General features: G+C 49.3%; 1 protein-coding gene across 4 annotated transcripts in view; it reads right to left on the bottom strand.

Annotated features, from left to right (window-relative positions):
* The window catches only part of BID (BH3 interacting domain death agonist), a 29,286-nt gene extending 6,272 nt beyond the window's left edge, over positions 1-23,014 (bottom strand). The window contains exons 1-3 of one of the 4 annotated variants that reach the window (XM_070620339.1): positions 22,516-23,014; positions 4,617-4,690; positions 434-641 (exon numbers count right to left, since the gene is read on the bottom strand). In XM_070620339.1, coding sequence (XP_070476440.1) covers positions 434-641; positions 4,617-4,628 — 220 coding nt within the window. In that variant the 5' untranslated portion in view covers positions 4,629-4,690; positions 22,516-23,014. Of the gene's footprint in view, positions 1-433; positions 642-4,616; positions 4,691-9,215; positions 10,904-21,677; positions 21,867-22,515 lie in introns of those variants that run through there. The other 3 variants (XM_070620337.1, XM_070620338.1, XM_070620340.1) reach the window with 3 other exon arrangements.
* Positions 23,015-23,286: the final 272 nt, after the last annotated feature.

Raw genomic sequence — 23,286 nt, 5'->3', positions numbered from 1 at the left:
CGAGGAAAGAGGCCTGGCCCCAGTCTCGGCTCAGCTGTGCCCTTAGTTGTTTGATTTGGGGCTTGTTGTTTACCCTTGTCTGGGCCGCCATTTCCTCATCTGGAAATGAGGTTCAGAATAGTTCAATGCCCCAGTTATCTGGTAGATAATTACAAGCCATAATATATATAAAAGTGTAAGGTGCTATACAGATGCAAAGAATCATTAGAAAGAAACTGAGTGGATTTCCAATGACTGGAAACTCAGCTACACCTGCCCCCTGGAGTAATCAAGCATAGACCAAACAACCTGTGACACCAACAGGGACAGGAGACTGAAAGCGTGGAGGTGGAGACAGAGCCCACAGGTCCCTTCCAGCACTTAGGTTCCCTAAATGTTACTGGTTACAGCAAAGCCCAGATGTGGAGCAGAGGAGGCTGGGCCAGATGCCTACCTGCCTCCGCTCTTGCCACGAAGTGGCTGCACCGGTTGCCATCTGTCTGCAGCTCGTCATGGTCCTCCCACAGGTAAGCTTGCACGGGCAGTTCATGGCCCAACACCTCCAGCTCTTTGTAGAAATGACGTTTGGAGCAGTTTTGGAGGAAGCTAAACACCAGCAAGTGTGTGATGTGCTCATCCTGGAGGCCTGAACCATTGCTGACCTAAGATGAAAGGGGAGTCAGGGAGACCTCTGGGAACCTGGTCCAGCCGGAGGCCCTCACTGCGGCTGAGCTGGCAGAGGGCTCCAGGTACAGCCAGGCCTGAAATAGCCTCACTGGCCTAAGAGATCTGAATAACCCTGTGGGCACAAGGACCACTGCAAGTGGGAGAGGCCAAGTGTGCAGTGCCTGCTTTGAGCAATGCCCCCTGTGGATGCCAAAGAGAAAGCTCCAATCCAGCACCATCTGCTTGACATCCTGACAACATGCAGCTGGAGTGAGCTTCCTTTCAGGGTAGGAAGCTCCAAAGGCTGTTAGGGAAGCCAAGCAAGCATCATCATTTAGATGCCATCCTTGTATTCATATGATTTGCCAAGTCTGACATATCTTACCGACTTAAGCCCACCTTTCCTAGCTATGCATCCAGCACTTAGAAGCTCTTTCTTTTCAAAAGTCTCCTTTGTGGGCCCAGGATTACATTGTGCAAACAGCAGACTTTCAATAAATACTGGGTAGTAGTGACCACAGATAACATCTGCCTCTGGGCAGGCTTGGTTTACTTCAGGTGGGTATGCCCCTGAACCAAAACCCAAAGAGGCGCGAGGATGGTTCCTGCTCCAACCAAGGGGCTGGTGTGCTCAGGCCCTGTCAGCTCTGTGGCCCAGGAGCAGCACTAGCCCCATTCAGCATCTGTGTTCTGGAGCCAGGAGGGACATCCCTGGTGTGCACACTGCATTTGGGACAGGATTCCTGACAAAGGTGAGTACCTGTAGCATCAGCAGCCACGTGTGCTCAGAACAAGCAAAGACCTAGGATGAAAGAGGAAATAATCTGGAAGGCTAGGGATACCGAGATCTGCCCAGATAAATGCAAAACAGACATGCTGGGCCATAACAGGCCAGTACAAGAAGATGAAGGTGTAAGTAAAATTTAGTTCCATCTTCTAGGTCCTTAATATTTTTTATTAATCAGAAAGCTTTTAGAGGACGGTTTTTAGAGGGCAAATTGTTTTAAATAAATAAAATGCATAAAATAAGTTGCTTATGTATTGCTATTCAGACTTCTCCAAAATTACTCCTAAAAAAGGAAAAATGTTATGTAAAAACTCTACTGGATCAAATCGTTACAGTGAGGCCAGGTGGCATAAAGCAGCTTGGAAACTCAAGAACATGCTTCACTGCTGCTTCAAACGGTATCCTGGGTAGAAGAGAAGAAAGGAGACCTGGGGCAGTGTTGTGGGTTAAACTGTGTTCCCCAAAAAGAAATGTTCAGGACTAACCCTACGTATCTATGAAAGGGCCCTCATTTGGAAATAGGGGCTCCGCAGATGTACTCAAGCTGAGATCAGGTCCTACCAGATTAGGGCAGACCCTAAATCCAATGACTGGTTTCTTTATAAGAGGAAGGAGAGGAGGATTTACACACAGACACACAAGGACAACACCACGTGAAGACGGGGCTGACGCTGGAGCGCTGTGTTAAAAGTCAAGGACTGCTGGCAGCCACCAGGAGTGGAGAGAGGCATGGGACAGATTCTCCTTCAGAAGCCTCAGAAGGAGCCAACGCTGCTGACACCTCGATGTCAGACTCCTGGCCTCCAGAAGTGTGAGGGGAAAATGCCCAGTTTGTAGTATGTTGTTACAGCAGCCGGAGGAACTAACGTAGGCAGCCTTTGCCAGAGGCCACCTTTTGATGCAGAGGTTGGTACACAGGGGTCCAAAGTCTGGAAGCAGAACAGTGGTTGCCACCAACTATGCCAGACCAGGTTATCAATATAAGTTCAGTGATCTTTGCCTTTCCCACATAAAATAAAAAGAATAGAGTTGGCAGGGAGGGAAAGGAAAGAATTTCATATGTTAGAGGAACACAGGTCCAGTAGCCCTGAGTAGATAACCTGTGAAGTCAAACGTTCAGTACCAGTTGGCTGGAAAATAGTCTAGACTGACTGTTTTGATGAGCATGTCAAGAACAGGCAGGACAGTGCCACAAAATGGGTAAGAGGCTCAGAAGACTGATAGTATTTAATTCCAAGAACAAACAGAGCTTGTGACGAGCCAAGTATGGAACTATGACCTTTTTTGATCCTTCTAGTGATAAAAGTTGAAATGGATGTCTCAGAACATGAAAGATTTGATAGTTGTTTATCCTTTTAGATCACAGGAAAAAAAAATACATTAAGAGAAATGATCAACACTTAGAAAATCTTGCTGGATATATTACAAAACTGATCTAAAGGAGGGAAAAATAACTCTCATGCTATAAAATCAGTTCCAGTGCAAAGAAAAACATGGAAAGCTATCCAATGTGTTTGATAAATTAGAATAATCCTGGTGCCCAATCCTGGCGAAAAGAGCACCAAACAGGGGGAAAAAAACCCCAAAAAATCCCCAAACAAATGTCACTTATTTTCTAAATATCAAAAAAGTCAAAGAAGAATGCTACAATATGGATGAATAGGACGATAAAAACTAAAAAAAAAACAAACCCAAGACATTATGCTAAGTGAAACAAGCCAGACACAAAGGACAAATGGGTCTGATCCATTTCTACAAGGGACCTCAAGGAGTCCAATTCAGAGACAGGAAGCAGAGCAAGGCTGGGAGGAGTGGGGGATGGGAGCTGGTGTTTAATGGGGACAGTTTCCGTTGGAAAGATGAACAAGTTCTGGAGATGGATGGTGGTGGTACAACAATGTGAGTGTATTTAACGCCACTGGATTGAACACTTAAAAAAGGTTAAATGGTAAAATCTATGATCTGTATATTTTACCACAATTTTAAAAAACTGGAAAAAAATTAAAGAAAAATCTACAACAGGATGAAATTCTGATGGCGGGGGGCGGGGGCGGCCAAACCCTGAAATGTAAGAGGAAATTGCTCAGTATGTGACTGTGAACCCCAACTCTGTGGGACACTGGGCAACGAGTGCGTCTCAGTTTCCTCACCTTGAAGGAAAAACACTAGGAGTAACGTCACCCACCTTCCGGTACTGAAGGCTGGCACGAGAAGTGGGACAATGTAGGAGGAACCACCCCTACAGTCAGTGTGCTCCACAAGGCCAAGGTGGCCGTGACACTGTAAGTCGCAGACGTCTCAAGAATAGGGGAGAGGAGACAACAGCTGCAAGGTGGAAGGGACAACAATGGGCAGGTTTAAATGGCGCCAACCGAAGAGTGTTTTGGACATTAACAGGCCTTTATCAGGACAAGGGGAGCTCCCCAAATCTCTTCTGTTCAAGCAACTACCTCTCTCCGGAGCCTGCGATGTCTTAGGCCCTCCAGCCAACAAACTGAAAGCCCGTGCTTCCCACCTTTTAGAAGGATTTCAACAAGTACATACTGAGAACCTTCCAGGAGCCAGGTGCTGCTATGTTCAGGGATTCACAAACTGTGGGCCACTGAGTTTACTAACCGCCAAATCCTTAGACTTTTGTAGATGCCCACAATGGCTGGTGAGAACAAACATTTGGGGTGGACAAGGAGGAGCCCCTGGTGCTAGTCGCCGCGAAGACTTCACAGAACTCGGCAAAGGAGGGAAGGAGAAAGACTAGAGAGTAAGCCAATGAATGAAGAGCTGTTGATCAGATATGCCTCAATTTTCTCTTCCAAGCCTGTTCAAAAGTAAGTGCAGACAAGGCACAGTTTGGGTGCCAGCCTGCTGAAGGCCGGGGAGTGGCCTATGACTGCTGGGTGACCTCTCCCAAGAACTCTACAGCTTTTAAAGAGTCTTGAATCAGAAAGCCTCCTTGCCCCGCAGCAAGCGCCCTGGCACAAGGTGTGGGAGGGAGAGGACGAGGAGATGAGAGCGCTCTGGTGTTCTTCTTTGCTGAGCTCCAGTAAGTGAAGGTGAGGCTCCTCTCTGCGGCTCTGTCAAATAGGGATCAGGCTGGGTCCACACTGAGAGCACACACGCCAAGAAGCTGGCCCCAGCCACCTTCACTCCCCCCCCACAGCATTCCTCCAGAAGTGCACTGTCTGACCTTAGAATCCATGGCACAGGCAGCCTTGGGGCGTTTCCACTCCCTCTGGCTTGCAGGTGTCCCAAGTCAGCAGCCTAGAAGAGGACACAAACACAGGGTAGGCGGCTGGTCCCGGCAGGGACTCCCACTCTGGGCGCCCTCAGGAAAGCATCAAGGAAGCCATCCTGGGCCCTGGCTCACAGGCGCTCCAGCTATGGCAGCCCAGCTCACCTGGCCCACCCCAAGCACGCTCACCCTGGGCTGCTGCTTTCTCCTCAGCACGGAACTGGGGCAGCAACCACGGGAGCCGCCCATGGAGAGTCCTCCAGACGGAGACTTGCCAAAGCAACAAGCTCCCCAGGATCGACCCTCCAACTTCAGAGTTCAACTCTCCCGCCCCAAGCTCACTGATAGGAAGACCCCACTGATCAGGCATACAGGACTGTCTGGTTTATGAACTCCTTTTTAGTAAATACCTATATTAGTGAGTTTTGTACAAAAATAACTTAGCTAACAAAGTATACCTGGACCTTTTCAGGGCATCTGTTTATTATTCCTATGACCACTAATATGGCCACTGTCACGATTCCTTCCAACAACAAAAGTCCCAACCCATTCCTTCAGCGTGCAAGGGTTCTGGAGCATTCACTGATTCTCTCTTGTTCCACAAGTGTGCTGAGAAGTAGGCAGTGTACTGTGTTCATTCTGACTCAGTGGATAAGAAAATAAGGTCTGGGAAGAAAGGGACACCCAGGCCAGTTCTCTCCATAGGCCACATGGCTTCAATGGACAGGTAAGACCAAAAATCCACAGAGAAAGAGCTCCTGTAAAATGTGTACACAGAAAGACAAAGAATGTATATTTGACAATTACACAAAAGATTAAAACTTCCATATGGCACAAACTCCAAACTAAATAACCCATCACAAATAACTGATCAGACAACAGCCAACTGGGGATTGAGTTAAAAAGACTGTGCCCCAAAATATCCAAAACCAAGAGTGACAAATGTTGGAGAGGCTGTGGAGAAAAGGGAACCCTTATACACTGTTGGTGGGAATGCAAACTGGTGCAGCCACTATGGAAAACAGTATGGAGGATTCCTCAAAAAGTTAAGAATAGAAATACCTTATGACCCAGCCATCCCACTACTGGGTATCTATCCTAAGAACCTGAAATCAGCAATTCCAAAAGTTCCATGCAGCCCTATGTTCATCGCAGCATTATTCACAATAGCCAAGACGTGGAAGCAACCTAAGTGCCCAGCAACTGATGATTGGATAAAGAAGATGTGGTATATATATACAATGGAATACTACTCAGCCATAAAAAAGGACAAAGTCGTCCCATTCACAACAACATGGATAGACCTTGAGGGTATTATGTTGAGTGAAATAAGCCAGACAGAGAAAGATGAACTCTGTATGACTCCACTCATAGGTAGTAGTTAACATATGGACAAAGAGAACTGATCGGTGGTTCCCAGGGGAAAGGGGGGTGGGGGGAGGGCACTAGGGGTGAAGTGGTGTACCTACAACATGACTAATAATGATGTACAACTGTAATTTCACAAGGATGTTAACTTTCATAACCTTAAAAAAAAAAAAAAAAAAGACTGTGCCCACTCTGTGTGTGTATCCACATAGAGAGATGCCCAAATATACTGAACAAAAGTTTCTGTAGAACAGTCTCAATGGAATAATCCTATTTTAATATATATTTGCCCATGTGTACATTTACACACAATATTAGGTTGAACCAAACGAAACGGTCATTTTGTAGGGCAAAAACAGTCAAATTTGACAATTTCATTGAAGACACAAAGAAATGGAAAGATAGTCTGTGCTCTTGGATTGGAAGAATTAACATAGTTAAAATGTCCATACTTCCTAAAACAATCTACAGATTCAATGTAATCTCTATCAGAACCCCAATGACATTTTTCACAGAAATAGAACAAAGAATCCTAAAATTTATAGGGAACAACAAAACACTCTGACTAGCCAAAGGAATCCTGAGAAAAAAGAACAAAGCTGGAGGTATCACACTCCCTGATTTCAAAATATACTACAAAGCCAGAGTAACCAAAAGAGCATGGTACTGGCACAAGAACAGGCACACAAATATCAATGGAACAGAACTGAGAGCCCAGAAGTAAACCCGCACATCTATGGACAGCTAATTTTTGACAAAGGAGTGAAGAACATACAATGGAGAAAGGAAAGTCTCTTCAATAAATGGCGTTGGGAAAACTGGACAGCCACACGCAAAAGAATCAAAGTAGACCGTTATCTTACACCATACAAAAAAATTAACTCAGAATGGATCAAAGACTTGATTGAATGTAAAATCTGAAACCATTAAACTTCTTTTTTTTCTGGTGAGGAAGATTCACTCTGAGCTAACACCTGTTGCCAGGCTCCCTCTGTTTTGTATGTGGGTCACCACCACAACATGGCTTGATGAGTGCTGCAGGTCTGTGCCTGGGATCCAAACCCACAAAGCCGGGCCACCGAAGCAGAGTGCACCAAACTTAACCACTACACGACCAGGCTGGCACCAAAACTTCCAGAAGAAAACACAGGCAGTACACCCTTCGACATCAGTCTTAATAGTATATTTTCAAGTACCATGTCTGACTGGGGAAGAGAAACAATAGAAAAAATAAACAAATGGGACTACATCAAACTAAAAAGCGTCTGCACAGCAAAGGAAACCACCAACAAAATGAAAAGACAACCTAACAATTGAGAGAAGATATCTGCAAACCATATATCTGATGAGGGATTAATATCCAAAATATACAAAGAACTCATACATCCCAACAACAGAAAATCTAACAACCCAATTAAAAAAATGGGCAAAAGATATGAACAGACATTTCTCCAAAGAAGATACACAGATGGCCAACAGGCACATGAAAAGATGTTCAACATCATTAACTATCAGGGAAATGCAAATCAAAACTACAGTGAGATATCACCTCATGCTCATCAGAATGGCTATAATTAACAAGACAGGAAATTGCAAGAGTTGGAGAGGATGTGGAGAAAAGAGAACTTGCATACACTGCTGGTGGGAGTGCAAACTGGTGCAGCCACTATGGAAAACAGTACAGAGATTCCTCAAAAAATTAAGAATAGATCTACCATATAATCCAGCTATTTCCACTGCTGGGTATTTATCCAAAGAACATGAAAATATGAATATGTAAAGATATATGCACCCCTGTGTTCATCGCAGCATTATTCACAATAGCCAAGACTTGGAAACAACCTAGGTGCCCATCAAGGGACGAATGGATAAAAAAGATGTGGTATTTATACACAATGGAATACTACTCAGCCATAAGAAATGATGCAATCCAACCATTGTGACAACATGGATGGACCTTGAGGGTATTATGTTAAGTGAAATAAGTCAGAGAAAGTCAAATACCATATGATCTCACTCATAAATATAAGATGAAAACAACAACAAACAGAGCCAGCTCTCACGGCCCAGCAGTTAAAGTTCTGCATGCTCCGCTTCGGTGGTCTGGACTCAGTTCCCCGGGCGCAGAACCACACCACTTGTCTGTCAGTAGCCATGCTGTGGTGGCGGCTCACACAGAAGAACTAGAAGGACTTACAACTATATACAACTATGTACTGGGGCTTTGGGGGGAGGGGGAGGGAGGAAAAAGGAGCAAGATTGGCCACAGATGTTAGCATAGTGCAAATCCTCCCCTGCAAAGAAAAAAAAAAAGACACTGACTTCTCCTTCACACAGATTATGTCATTAAAAATAACAAAAACAACAAACATAGAGACAGATTAGATTGGTGGTTACTCGAGGGGAAGTGGGGAGAGAAGAGGGTGAAAGGGGTGGTTGGGCACATGTGTGCGGTGATCGATGCTAATTAGTCTTTGGGTGGTGAACATGATGTAATCTACAGAGAAATGCAAATACAGTGATGTACACCTGAAATTTATATGTTCTAAAACAATGCTACCTCCGTAAAAAAATAAATATCTGTATTGTAAAAAAAAAAAAATTGGCAATTTCACATGGTTCCTAAATACACAGGAGATAAAAACAGAAGAACAGACAACCAACTCATCTCCAGGAAGAAAGGGGGAGGCTCCGACCCGTGTGGAAGGGGGTGGCAAGAAGGCCGTGCCTTCCGTGCACCAGGCAGCCATCTTGTGCCGTGCCTGGGACACACCGCTCTCGGCGCTGCCCTCTCCCTGTCTTGGGTGCTAACGCCGGCCGTGGGGGTCATGCGCAGACAATGGGGGTCTGGCAGAGCCACCCCTCGGCTGGGTATGGCTGAGTGTTTGGGAGGAGAGGGCCAGGAGCAGAGGACTCTGGTTTACGTGGACAGACAACAAGGACACTGGCTTGCTGGCCATCCACACGGCGAGAGGCAAGAGCTGGAGCCATTATCAGCATCAGGACACAGAACCGAACAGAACATGCTCCTCAGGAAAAAGGCCACAGAAGCCAAACCACCTCCACAGTCACTGCCAAGGTGGAGGCGCAGCACGCGGAGTCCTGGCCTCTGCTCCGCCTCGCTCTGTCAGGAAGGAACTTCAGAAAGCCATGGGGGAGGCAGCACTCGAGAGAATTCACACAAACCTTTGATCTGATTTCCTTCCACACTCTGACACACACACCCACATCCTCAGGGAGACTTCCGTCGTCTTCTACTTTCACTTATGTTGGGATGATTGTTCCGCTTCAATGGATATTCTTCAAAAAATGTGTTAATGTTGACACAATATTCTTTTGCAGTGGCTCGTTCTTGACCAGCAGTAACTTTGCCCCTGAACAAATTTGGCCCAAGGAACATTTGGCAATGTCTGGAGACATTTTTGGGTGTCACACCTGGGAGGGGTGCTACTGGCATCCAGTGCGTAGAGGCTGGGATGCTGGTCAACGTCCTACAGTGTGCAGACAGCCCCCACAGCAAAAAATGACCCAGCACAAAGTGTCAATAGTGCTGAGGCTGAAAACCTTCTTCTATTGTACGGATGCACCAAAATACAATTAATCTCCTATTATTGGACATGTATACTTTCCAATTTTTTCACCCTTAAAAATAGGACTGTGATGAATACCCTGGTGTGGCATTTTCCTATTAAATCCAGAATCAAATGAGATAATAGATGTGAAAGTTCAGCATGTCATCTTCTATGTACTGGCCTCATGGTAGTCACAGATGACAAGAGTGATGTCGCTCAGTTGGGCTGTGCTGAGGTCACCCAGGCCGCAGGGTCACTGCCAGAGCACCCTGGGAGCATGCGGCCCAGTGCAGGTCCTTGGCAAGCAGGGGAGGTGGGTGGGCTGCATTCCCAGGCTCGGCTGGGCAGGGCCCCGGGGCACGCCTCGACCGGCAGGGCAGACCACCCGTCTGCATCTGGTTCGCCTCCGGTTTTATTCCTTTGTTACTGTGAAGAAACTCAGTGAGTCAACTGTCCGCTGTGAGGGCGCCAGGAGGACAGGGCTGGAGAAACCCAGGAAAACCTCAAAGGCTCCCAGTCAACAATGGCTTCATCCCCAAACCCCAATTCCTAACCAGAGTTGCCAGCAAGAAGGAGAATTGAAGCCACCAAGAGCTGATGTCCCCTCCTTTCTGAGACCCGATGGGAAAATGGCCAGGTGGGAGGGAACAGGGAACAATAACCTGCTGCCTTCCCCCCAGGAGGCTTCCTTTCTGCCTACCAAGCACACGCACAGCCAGGCTTTCACCATCTCTGAGACACACTGTGACAGACGCACCTGGACTCGACACTCTTCACGGGTTATTTCTCCAAGTCCCTCTCACCCTTTTAATAACAGCGGACACTGAGGTGCAGAGATGACACCTATTCTTACTCCTGACAACAAGGACCCCAGCAACCACCATGTATTGACAATGTCCAAACACGCCAGCCACAGTGCCAGGCTCACCTTTATAGGCCTTCTCTCTGATCCTCCCGACATCCCTGCAAGGAAGGCAGTTCTGCCCCAGTTTTCAGGGAGCAGTGCCCTACGGGTGCCCGGTGAGAACAGGGAACACCTCGCCAGCTGCAAAGTACCCAAGCTGGGGGTGCTGGGGCAAGGCAGTGCCCACCTCTGGGCCTGTTGCCCCCGAGTAGGATAAGCAGACAGTGGATAGCTCACCCATGTCTGCTCAGACTCGAATCCCCCTTTCCCGAGGCCTGAGAACCTCATCCATACGCTACCCAAGCACCATGCAGATCGCAAGGCCACTCAACACTGCACAGGAGGGCACACAACACTGAAGCTGGGAGAACCCAGCTGAGCCTAGCCCCCAACCAGCTGTGTGGCTGTGTGGCCCTCATCGATGGACCGATACACATTCGGAGGTGGTTCCATGCGCAGGCCCTGCGCCTGGAGCTGGAGGAACAGGGTAAAAAGGAGCCACGAGTCTCTGCCCCAAGGAAGCTTATTTACACAAAAACGTGCAGTTATAAATGTAAACCCTGTTTTTAAAGTGTGTGCTGCTATAAAAAGTCATTAATGCATCCATCAAATATTCAGTGTAACCGCGGGCCCTCCAGGACCAGTTCAACCAACTCCATCTCATTCCCTGAGTGATAAAGGGTGGCTTTTCAGGAATGAGACCCCTTGTCCAGTTCACGCAGGTTGGTACCACCAACCCATCAGCTGGGCCTGCGCAGACACCTGCTAAGTGACTCTTTTGACGTCAAAGGGTTGAAAACTTCACCCTCAGAGCATGCTAACCCACCACTGTGAACATGTGTCCTGTGAAGAGCCATGAAGATCAACTGCGCTTGCGCAGATCACCAATTACCTCATTTCTCCTCACCTCCAATCACCTATCTCCACACTCAGACGCCCTGCCCTTCACTGCATAAATTGCGCCCCAGGCCCTGGGCCGGGGAGACAGATCTGAGGGCACATGTCTGTCTCCTTGCAGATCCATCTAGCAATAAAGCTCTTTCTTTCCCCAAAAGCTCATGCTGTAATAATCTTTTTTTATGCACATCAGGCAAGAGAACCCCAATTTTGTGTCGTAACAAGAGTGCCTACTGTCTGCAAGGAAAAGCTATGTCTTTCTTACGGCGTGCTCTCTCTCTCTATATATATAAAAGATAGAGATATTTATACACATTTTATAGACATATTTATATTTAAAGTGTCAAAATTGACTTTAGTGGAGACATTTTAAATGGAGTTTTGAGAAACTGCCATATTAACTATAACTTTTAACCAAAGTAATTGATTTCTGTCTCACAGAGAACCAGGGGTCGGTCCCTGCGAGCCATCCGTCATGCACAGCCACCGGGCAGAGTGGCCCAGCTCCAGAGCACCCGGCTCACCCTGCTGCAGCCATGTGAGCCACGCGCATCCCTTTCACATGTTCTCAGAGCAGCAGATGCATCCATTCATGCCAGCCCAAGACAAAGCCTCTGCCTGGTATATTAAAAGAACTTCAAATTATACCTAGTAATTAGTGTTTCAATATTCTTATTTATAAATTATCTAGGTATACAATGATTACCTATTAATTAGCTCAATTTAATATGAGTCCAAGGTTTTAGGTTATCTAAGCTTTATCTTGGAATACTGTTAAAATAAAAACATTGTCAGAATTTAATTCAATTTATTTGAACACAAATTTACATTTTTCATAACATTAGACATTATGTAAGAGTAATATTAGCTGATTTGATAAGTAAACCTGTAGAAGTGTTTTGGGGAGGAACCATGTAGAATAAAATTTATTAAGTATTGATTATTAAATATAATCAGTATTATATTTAATACTGATAGATCAGAGAAAAGACATAGCTTCTTTTTTAAGATCGGCACCTGAGCTAACATCTGTTGCCAATCTTCCTTTTTCTTTTTCTTCTTCTCCTCCCCAAAGCCCCCCAGTACGTAGTTGTATATTCTAGTTGTGAGTGGCTCTGGTTGTGGCATGTGGGACGCCACCTCAGCGTGGCCTGATGAGTGGTGCCACGTCCACACCCAGGATCCGAACCGGCGAGACCCTGGGCCCCCCAAGCGGAGCTCGTGAACTTAACCACTCGGCCATGGGGCCAGCCCCAAGACAAAGCTTTTTTAAACCAAAATTATTAATTTATTCTCATTTGCCAAAGATTTATCTTTTTTTTTAAAGATTTTATTTTTCCTTTTTCTCCCAAAGCCCCCTGGTACATAGTTGCATATTTTCAGTTGTGGGTCCTTCTAGTTGTGGCATGTGGGACACCACCTCAGCATGGCCTGATGAGTGGTGCCATGTCCGTGCCCAGGATCTGAACCAGCGAAACCCTGGGCAAAGCAGAGCACACGAACTTAACCACTCGGCCACGGGGCCAGCGCCCAAAGATTTATCTTAATTACAAGAACCCGTAGTCTTAAAACATTTCTGAATTTGTTTCTGTAATAATATTTTTAAGTCTAGTGCATTTAAATTATTAAAAATGGAATCTCTTTATTTTCTGGAAATTTTATAAATATTTGATTTATATAAATTTTTTTTTAAGATTGGCACCTGAGCTAACAACTGTTGCCAATCTTTTTTTTTTCTGCTTTATCTCCCTAAATCCCCCCGTTACATAGTTGTATATCCTAGTTGCGGCATATGGGACGCCGCCTCAGCGTGGCCTGATGAGCGGTGCCATGTCGGCGCCCAGGATCCGAGACGGTGAAACCCTGGGCCACCAAAGCGGAGCACGCGAACTCAACCACTCAGCCAGGGGGCCGGCCCCATATATAAACATTTATTTAGGTCCATGCAGCCAATCAGAGCAGAGTTCCTCTAATTTAAGACACTTCACAACCTAACCCCCCAATGATGAGAACCATTTTTTTCCACATTTACACAATGAAAGCAAAGGCTTTTCTGAATTATAGACACACAGAGAGCTGGTGGCATCAGTTCTACAACTGTGAACACAGAAACATGAAGGCTCGCTGGGCCAGATGTCAAAGAGTTGTTCCTCCTGGTGGGCACAACATTCTGAACTGAAGTGAGCTCAAAAGAGACTGAGGACACAAACAAAAACTCCAACAATCCAGATTCTCTATCACTTACTCAACAGAACAGACCTCGGTCATCTGCCTAGGAAGGCAACAAACGGTTAGACCATAGAGCCAAATCCTCACTCGTGATGCCACCAATGGGAGTAACTGATTGGCTGTGCAAACCAGAAACCAAAACAAAAGACAAAGTCAGGAGAGAGAGAGAGGGGGTCAGAGTCAGCAAAGGTGGAAGTCCACTGCAGCTGGGGGTTCACCTCTGGCAGCTCAGCAAAGACCACGTGAGTCCACTGGGCATGCTTCTCAGTGGACGACCTCCAAAGCTGCTAATGGGTGAAGAAAAAAACAAGGTGAAACTATGACTTTCATACAAATATAAAATGATAAAATGGACACGTGTCAAAGATTTCTCTTAGCTCATTAACCAGTGAGATGATACAACCAGTTTCTAAAGATGCCGGCCAGTTCTAATATCTACTTTTATGGACATAAAACCACCAGTCTGGAGTCACAAGAAGACAGTCCTTCCCTTTAAGAGGGGTGAAGTCCAGTTACGGGGGTGGACAGGGTCAAGGCGAAGCCTGAAAGACGGCCCTGACGGCCTCAGGGGCTCAGAGCTGCAGAATGCCTGCTTCCCACGGTCCCCAGAAGACCACATGGGCTTCACGCACACTGACTTCTTCCTTTGGCTTCTGACTCCTCACCAGTTTTCACATGAGCTCTTTCTGACAGTGCATGGGGGGGAGGGTGTTGTCACTCTCAGCCAGCACACACTTCTGCAGTGGGCCACACTTCCACTCAGCCCAACTGGATCCATCAAAGGAGGAAGCTGAAGTTGGGACACTGGTCCCTCTACCCCCTGTACTAGGCCGAGTCGGAGACCCCAGCCCCTGTAGGCTTACCCCCAGACGTGGGGGGAAATTCCTCAGAAATTCAAATGCTCTACCCGACTACTCTGTTCCCCTCCCCTTCCACTGCAAAGGCATGGGAACCACGGATCTAACCATGTGCTTTCCAACCTGGCTGCAGACTGGAATCAGCTTGGAAGCTTTAAAACAGACTGATTTGACGTGATCTTATGCACAGAAACAAGGGATCCACTAAAAACTACCAGAACTAAAAAACAAGTTCAGCAAGGTTACAGGATACAAGTAATTTGCAAGATCAATTGTACTTCTATACGATAGCGAGAAAAAACCCAAAAACGAAAATTAAGAAAACAATTCCTTGAGGCCAGCCCAGTGGCGCAGCAGTTAAGTTCACACCTTCCTCCTCAGCGGCCCAGGGTTCGCTGGTTCAGATCCCAGGTGCGGACCTACGTACCACTTGGCAAGCCATGCTGTGGCAGGTGTCCCACATATAAAGCAGAGGAAGATGGCCACAGATGTTAGCTGAGGGCCAATCTTCCTCAGCAAAAACAGGAGGATTGGCAGCGGATGTTAGCTCAGGGCTAATCTTCCTCAAAAAAAAAAAAAAAATTCCATTTATAATGGCATCAAGAAAAATAAAATAATTAGGTATACATTTAACAAAAGAAGTGTAAGACCTGTACAATGAAACCTACAAACATCTTTGAAAGAAAGTAAAGATCTAAATAAATGAAAAGCCATGTGCATGAACTGGAGAGTTAATATCGTGAAGATGGCAGTACTCTCCAAATTGATCCTCAAATTCAATGCAATTCCTCTCAAACTCTCACCTGGCCTTTTTGCAGAAGTGACAAATGGTTCCTATGATTTCTATGGAAACTCAAGGGACACAGAATAGCCAATCTTGAAAAAGAGGAAAGTCAGTGGACTCACACTTCCTGATTCCAAAACTTATTACTAAGCGACAGCATCAAGACAGTGTGGTCCTGCAAAGATAAACACATAGATCAATGGGTTAGAGACAACAGTCCATCAATAAACCCTAATATTTATGGTTAATTGATGTTTGACAAAGAGGCCAAGACCAGAGCAAAAAACAGTGCTGGGACAACTGGATATCCATAAGCAAATGTACAAATTTGGCCCCTACCTCACATTATGCACAAAAACGAACTCAAAATAGATTACAGACCTAAATGTAAAAGCTAAAACTATAAAACTCTTAGGAGGAATAAAAGTTCGTATCTTGGGTCAGGCAATGATTTCTCAGACACAACACCAAAAGAACAAGTGACACAAGGAAAAAATAGACAAACTGAACTTCTTGAAGATTAAAACCTTTTGTGCTTCGAAAGATACCATCAAGAAAGAGAAAAGAGGGGCCGGGCTGGTGACATAGTGGTTAAGTTCAGACATTCCACTTTGGTGACCCAGGGTTCTCGGGTTCACACCCTGGATCCTGGGTGTGGACCTGCACACTGCTTGTCGAGCCATGCTGTGGTGGTGTCCCACATACCAATAGGGGAAGACTGGCACAGATGTTAGCTCAGCACAGATGTTAGCTCAGGGATAATCTTCCTCAAGCAAAAAGAGGAAGCCTGGCAATGGATGTTAGCTCAGGGCAAATCTTCCTCACCAAAAAAAAAAAGGAGGAGGAGGAAAGACAACTCATAGAAGGGGGGAAAGTATTTGCAAATCATTTATTTGACAACAGACTTGTATCCAGAATACTGTATATAAAGAATTCTTATAACTCAATAATAAAAAGACAACTGGATTGAAAATTTAGCAAAAGATTTAAATAGGATCCAAAGATGATATACAAATGGCCAAAAGGCACACGAAAAAGTGCTCAACATTATCAGCCATTACACAAATGCTCATCAAAACTACAGCGAGATACCACTTCACACCCACGAGCATGGCTAGAATAAAAAAGACAGATAATAGTAAACGGTAGCAAGGATGCTGAGAAACCGGAACCCTCACATACTGCTGGGAGGAACGTAAATGATGCTGCTGCTCTAGAAAATAGTTCAGCGGCTCCTCAACCCACTAAACAGAGTCTAACACCAGCAATTCCACTCCCAGGTACAGACCTAAGAGAAACGAAAACAAATCTCCAAAGAAAAACTTGTACATGAATGTTCACAGCAGTATTATCCATAATAATTAGAAAGTAAAAATAATCCCAATGTTCAACTAATGAATCAGTAAACAAAATGTGGTATATCCAGTACAATGGGGTTATCTGGGCATAAAAAGGAGTGGAGTTCTGATATATACTACAACATGGGTGAGCCTTGAAAACATCATGCCGAGCGAAAGAAGCCAGGCACAAAAGGCCACATACTGTAGGACTCCATTTACAAGAACTTCCCAGAATAGGCAAATCCACAGAGACAGAAGGCAGATCAGGGTTGCCTAGAGCTGCGGGGAGAGGGGGACCGGAGAGTGGCTGATAATGTGTATGCAGTTTTAGGGTGTGAAATGTTCTAAAATTAGATTGTGGTGATGGTTGCGCAACTCTGTGAATCTCACGGTATGTGAAACAGCTCAATAAAGCGGTTAAAAGAACGGCAGCTCGAGGGAGGGTGGTATAGACGTAACTCAGGCCGTCCCCTCACACAGGGCTGCTGCTCCAGCCAGGTGCTCGCAAGTCGACCACCCTGGGTGCCAGAGCCTCCTGCTACCCTCACCGGCCAGGCCCTGGGTTCCTGAGATCTGTCACATGTGCAGGGCAAGATGGGCCAGCAGGGAGAGAGTCTGGTAGCCCAGGGCTACTCCAAAGTGTCTAGGCTGGCCTTGGATGGTCCCCCGCCTCTCCCTTCAACACTCCACAGCCATCCTCCCCTGGAAGCCTAGGCATGGGGAAGAAAAGCGACATTACCAAGGCCAGTCAGGGCCCCAGAACCGCGGCCGCCCTGGGGCTGCTTCCACACCGCCCTTTGGGGCCGGAGCCGGCAGGGGGCGCTGAACAGAGCAGCACGGCAAGGCCACCACGGTGTAGACAGAAGGGCCTTGCGTGGGCAGCAAGAATCCTCCCGCCTCCCAAGTTCTGGTGGGAAAAACTCTTTCATCTATGAAAGGTGAAAATAACCTGCATTTGGGAGAACAGTGCAGGCCGCTGGCATGTGAAAAGACACAGTCAGTGCAATCATTTCACACAAAGTCCCACCCTAGCAAAATGCAGTGACCAACAAGGGCCCTGGACTCAGCTCCCTGGTCAGCCAGGTAAGAGTTTTAGAGGTTAGATGTCACCGTGGATCCTAGGAGCTATCCTGAGGAGAAAACAAGGCCTCTTGAGAAGTGGCGGACACCTGGGGGCCAAGTGGTCTCACAGTTAGGATGTCCCAAGGGAATGGAGACATTCACCAGGCTGGGCAGGAGCCTCCTCAAGGCTGTGCTGTCCCCCAGTCCCAGGGGCCCACCAGCCTGGGCCAACGCCTCAGCCTCACGGCCCCACATCCACCCTCTCCAGGGCGGGGTGAGGACACGCCTGCGGGACAGTTTCTGGGGAGGTTCCCGTCAAGGGCTGGGGCCACCTGAACTCTTCCAGACACAAGCATGGATGTGAGAAACGCTCTCACCATCAATGTTCCACATCTGCAGAACTTCACAGAATTCAGGGGAGAACTAGAAGGAGATATACAGTTATGCAAATTAAACCAAACATGGGTGCAGACATGCCCACTAAGAGAAATACAGCAACACTTAACCACCGGCCTCAAACAAAAGCTCGGGGCCAAGGGTCCACGTGGGACAAGCGCGGGGAGACTCAGCAAGTTGGAGCCCCGCCAGGCTGCATCTGGAACTCCAGACAGGCCTGTGCCTGCCGCAGCACTTGCCCCGCTCTGAAGACACGGGTTTGTTAAGCAAGCAGGGTGAACGCCGACCTGCCCCACTGGTTAGCAGAGCCATCAGCATGGCAGGAGCTTAGTAACTGCAGGCGGGGGTCCTGTCCAGATGTCTCCCTCCACATGGTGGCAGCCCCACTCCTGAGCCTCTCCCACACTTCCACCAGGGCAGACGCCTCCTGGGCCCCCAGGGCAGTGTCAGGACAGTTCCTGTGTGTGCCTGAAGGTCACCTGCCTGCTTTTAAACCCAGTCTAGACTCAGAAGGTGCTTGTTTCCCCTTTAAAACTCCACCTCCAGGTGCCCACCTCCACCACCACCAAGCTGATAGGATTATTGAGGAAACAAGGAATTTAAAACAAACCACTTCCTCATTTTCTAAGTTGGTGGCTTCTAGGACCCTGGACACAAATACCCAAAAAGCCAACCAAGAATTCGATTTGCAAGGCAGCAGAACTCCAGAAATGGCTGCTTTCTGGTTCGTCCAGATGATCATATTGGCCCTTCATTTGAAACTTCCCCGTTTTGACCAATGGAGGCAGGAAGAGGAGGGGGAGGAGGGAGAAATCCCAAGGACAGGGTCCACAGCACCGCCCCCTGAAGCCTCACCCTCTCCCACATACATCACTAGCCACCTCGTCACCTGGGCTGCCTGCAGGGGAGGGGAGTCAGCAGAAAGGCCATGGCTGATCTCTCTGATCCTCCCCCCTCCATGTCTAACGGGTGCCGGGGTCCAGAGGCGGATGGGCCGGATCTGGGAGGTGGGGCAGTGAGAGGCCTGGAAATCCAGGCAGTGTAGGGTCATGGTTAGAGCTGGGCCTCTGGAGTCTGACTCTCTTGGCTGTGACCCTGGACAAGTTACTTAATCTCTCCATGTCTCAGTTTCCCCATCTACAGAACGGGTATCTAGTCTATGATTACTGTGATGTCCAAACGAGCTAATCAAGGCATATAAAGTTCTCTCCGTGTCTATCGGGCACACAGTGAGCTTGACTGTTACGGCTGATCATCACCATCCTCAAGTAGCTGTCTTTTCCAGACGAGCCAGTGGCTTTGGGCAAGGATACATGTGGCCTCTGGGTGCTGCTCATAGACCTTGTGCGTGGGAAGCCCAGTGGGGCAGGCAGCTGGCCTCCAGGGCACTCCAGGCCTGTGCTGCCCTCCACAGTCCCAGCCTGCAATGGTCACCAAAGGTCTAACCACAGAAAGCACTTCCAGCAGCCACAGCTCTAGGGCAAGCCTTCTCATGGGCTGACAGTCCAGAGCCAGCATCCTGGGTACCACCACCAAGACCCTCACAGTCCTGGATTAGGATGGCTGCTTGGCCTCCAACACCAACAGTATCACAACCTCCTTGAGTCCCCAGTCTTCTACTTTGAGAGAACAGCTGGAATATTGTTCACTGCCCTGCTGCAAGGCCAAGACTCTTGCCCTAGAAGGTTCTGTCATCCAAAATCCATCCTCCTCCCTATGCCTCATCCTTCCTTCTCAGTCCAGGGCCCTGGGCACTGCTGGGGCTCCTGGACAGGCTATTCTCATTTGCAAATGAGTGGCACCTCCAGTTCCTCCAATTAGTCTCCCCAGGTCGCTAAGGCTGTGAGTTTCCCCAAGCAAGGCCTCGGGGCAAGGCGCGCAACGCCCCCTCCCAACTAGAGATCCCCCTTTCCCACCCAGGCACCCTTCCGCCAGCATTCCCTGCACTGCCCTCAGTGCACCCTGCCATCTCCTCTGTGGGTAAGCTCCTATTCATTCTTCAGAGTCCACCTCACACAGCCTAACCTCCTCGGACAGCAACTCACCCCACCTTCCCGCAACTCTTTGCACCAAACACCAGTGAAGCCTGCATCCCAACGTATCAGAGTCGCCAGTCCCGCAGCTCCACTCTCACCAGACAGCACCCTGTCCGTCCCCGCAGCCCATGAGACGCCTGCCTCTCAGCCCAAGATGAAGTGCTGCCCAAGGCTCCGAGGGTTGACTGGCACCTCTTCCCTGGGCAGGGGGACAGGAGAGCGCACGCGCGCTGGGCAGCAAGCAAAGGCTGGGCGGCATCTTCTTTCCAGCAAGGCCTCACCAGAGGTCTGCCACCCAACTGCTCACACCGCCGACTGACTCCTCCGCCCTCCTTCCTCCTCGCTCCAGACCAGTCTCTTCCAGTAAGTCATGCACGACTCCGGGGCCCTGGCTCAGGGTCTGCCCCAAGATGGCACAGACCAGGCCCAGGAGAGCCTGGCCACCCTCAAAGCATGCCAAGTGCCTCAGATGGGTGGAGACGGAATGTGGAAAAGCCACATCCTTCTGCAGCGCCCCCAGCTCCCTTCCACAGCGAGAGGCCACTGAGCCGCCACTGAGTGAGGCCTGAGGGAGCAGCTAAGACTTACAGAAGGGCAGGCAAGGCGGGTGAAATCAGGCAGTCGCCTGAAAAGGTGTGGGAGCTCTGTGCTGCGTCCCCATCCTGCTCCTCACTTCGTCCCAGGCCCACCAGATGAAGACCAATCCAGTCCCAGAAGGCCTTATCTGTGTTCCTCAAGCACATCCCTCACTGCCACCAACACTGTCCCACCACAACCGCGGCACCCGCTGGACATTCCTATTTGTTGGATGAACGAATAAACGAACCCCTGCTAAGCCCAGCCACTTGGTGGCTGAGGGTTCAAGGGCTCTCCAAGAGTTCCCTGGGGTCATTGAGTCAATCAACAAACTGCTTTCTACCACCAGCAGGTATTTGCATATAATTTCTAACAGTTCTATGACAGACACTCTAGCTACACCGAGGCAGGTGTACGCAGGTGCTGGGGAAAGAGCCCTAGACCAGAGTCCAAGGTCTGCGTCTGGATTTGAGTTCCGGATCTGGCTCTGAACAGGTGTGTGACCTGAGCCCATCCCTTCCCGTGGGTTTTCTCATCTCGGGTTGGAACCGGCAGTGTAGCCGCGAACTGTCCTCGGACCCGCGGGCAGGGGCTGGCTTAGCCCCCCGCCACTGCGCCCCGCACGCCGGCCCGGCCGAGGCCCGACAAGCAGCCCGCCAAACCCGAGGCTCGCGCGGGGGGAGACGACAAAGGGCCTCCCGCCTCCCCGGGCGCCGGCCGGGCGGAAGGCGGGAACCACCGAGTCGCGCGCGGGCTCCTAGGGGCGAAGCTCCGGCGGCGGCCGGGCCGCGGGGTGACCCCTCGCGGCCGCGCGTCCCCTCCGGCTCCCACCCCAGAGCGCGAGCGGCCCGGACCCGCCTGTGGGGGCTGGGCCGGCGGCGGGAACCCCCGAACTCGCAGCTCCGCGCGGACCCAGAGGGCGCAGGGCTCGACGCCGGGCCGGGACGCACGAGGCCGGGCCGGGACGCACGAGGCCGCCCCGGGACGCTACTCACCCACCCTCCAGCCGCGGGAGCCCGGAAGGGGCGGCGGGGGCGCGGCGGGCACGGAAGCGGAGGACACGGAGGCGGAGGCGGAGACGGGCCCGGGACGCAGAGGACGCAGCCGCCGGCGCTACTTCCTCTAGTTCGCGCCCGCACTGCCCGGCCAGCCCGCGGCCCGCCGCCCGCCCCGCCCCCCGCCCCGCCCCCCGGGCCAGCCCCGCTCCCCGCCCCCGGGCCCGCCGCCCGCCGCCCGCCCCCGCCCCCGCCCCCGCCCCCGCCCCGCCTCAGCCCCGCCCACCGCCGCCCGCCCCGCCCCCGGACCCGCCGCCCGCCGCCCGCCTCAGCCCCGCCCACCGCCACCCACCACCCGCCGCCCGCCTCAGCCCCGCCCACCGCCACCCGCCCCGCCCCCGGACCCACCGCCCGCCCCGCCCACCGCCGCCGGGCCCGCCCGCGTCCCGCAGCCCGCGCGGAGCCCGCCCCGCCCACCACCGGCGGGGACCCGGACTCGGAGAGAAGTCGGGAGGGGACCGGAAAGCGAGCGGGACCCGGTCCTACGCTGCTCCCAAAGCCGGGGCGCCTGGAGCCGGTGGATGAGCCCGTAATGGAGAAGACGTGAGGTTGGCTTTATTCCCGAGAGTCCACGATTTGCACGCTCAGATGGGGTGCTTGTCAAGGCCGTCATCCGGGAAGGTTGGCCGCTTTTCCAGCCATGCGGGGATAATTCCTACTGTTTCTCGCGTGGCAGTGCTTTCACAATCCTCCCGGGCTGTTTTTGGAATAGCCTCGGGGGTGCCAATTCTCCGTCCTAACGGAACCAGGAAGAATAGAGTCTGATGAAGCCACTCACCAGTCTCTGTGTCCAGATAGCCCCACAACGCGGCAGCGCGGCCCAGGCCAGGGGAGAAACACACGTGACGCCTAGGAAAGAGAAACAGAAACGAGAAAGCAAATTCCTGGAAAGGGCAAGGAACCTAATAGGATCAAGGAAGTTGCCACACCTGAACAGAGGACTGGAAAGTGAATTTTAAAAAAGAAGAAAAAGACTGGAAGGAAATATAACCAAAACCCATCACGTGGTTACATTAAAATAATAAAAATCAGTGATTTTCTACTTTCTACTTTTTTGCATTTTCCAAATTTTCTTAAATGGCTGTGGCAGTAATTTTACAGTGACTAAAAACTGTCATAATAAACATCACGTAAGGGAATAGTTCATTAGATTAGGCAGTGTAAACTGTACTTCAAGTTGATTTCTTTGTCACAGTTCCAAGTCCAAGTGATTAAAGTATAAATAGCAAGTAATATTTTTAAATAGGGTTTTCTCTGAGGTTCCTGGCAGCTAAAGCAAAAGGGAGAGAGAGATTAATTTCATAATTCTACAAAAACAGGATGGAGTATACCAATTTCCACTTCAAGACAGTCCAACTTTATCTTGCACCTAAATTTAAATAACATCTGTGGTTTTTATGTGCAGCTTAAATTGGCTCTGAAAGAGGTGTCAAAGGGGACAATCTGGAAATTTTGAGCAAAAGCAGGTTCACTCCAATAAATATATTTCCTCCCACAGTGACTGGTGTGAAGGGGACAACAATCATTAAGATGTCTGAGATCAGAGAAT

This window comes from Equus przewalskii, chromosome 5, assembly GCF_037783145.1.
Source record: "Equus przewalskii isolate Varuska chromosome 5, EquPr2, whole genome shotgun sequence".
Classification (NCBI taxonomy): domain Eukaryota; kingdom Metazoa; phylum Chordata; class Mammalia; order Perissodactyla; family Equidae; genus Equus; species Equus przewalskii.
The sequence above is the reverse complement of the archived record's forward strand: the minus strand, read 5'-3'. Positions and strand labels throughout refer to the sequence as shown.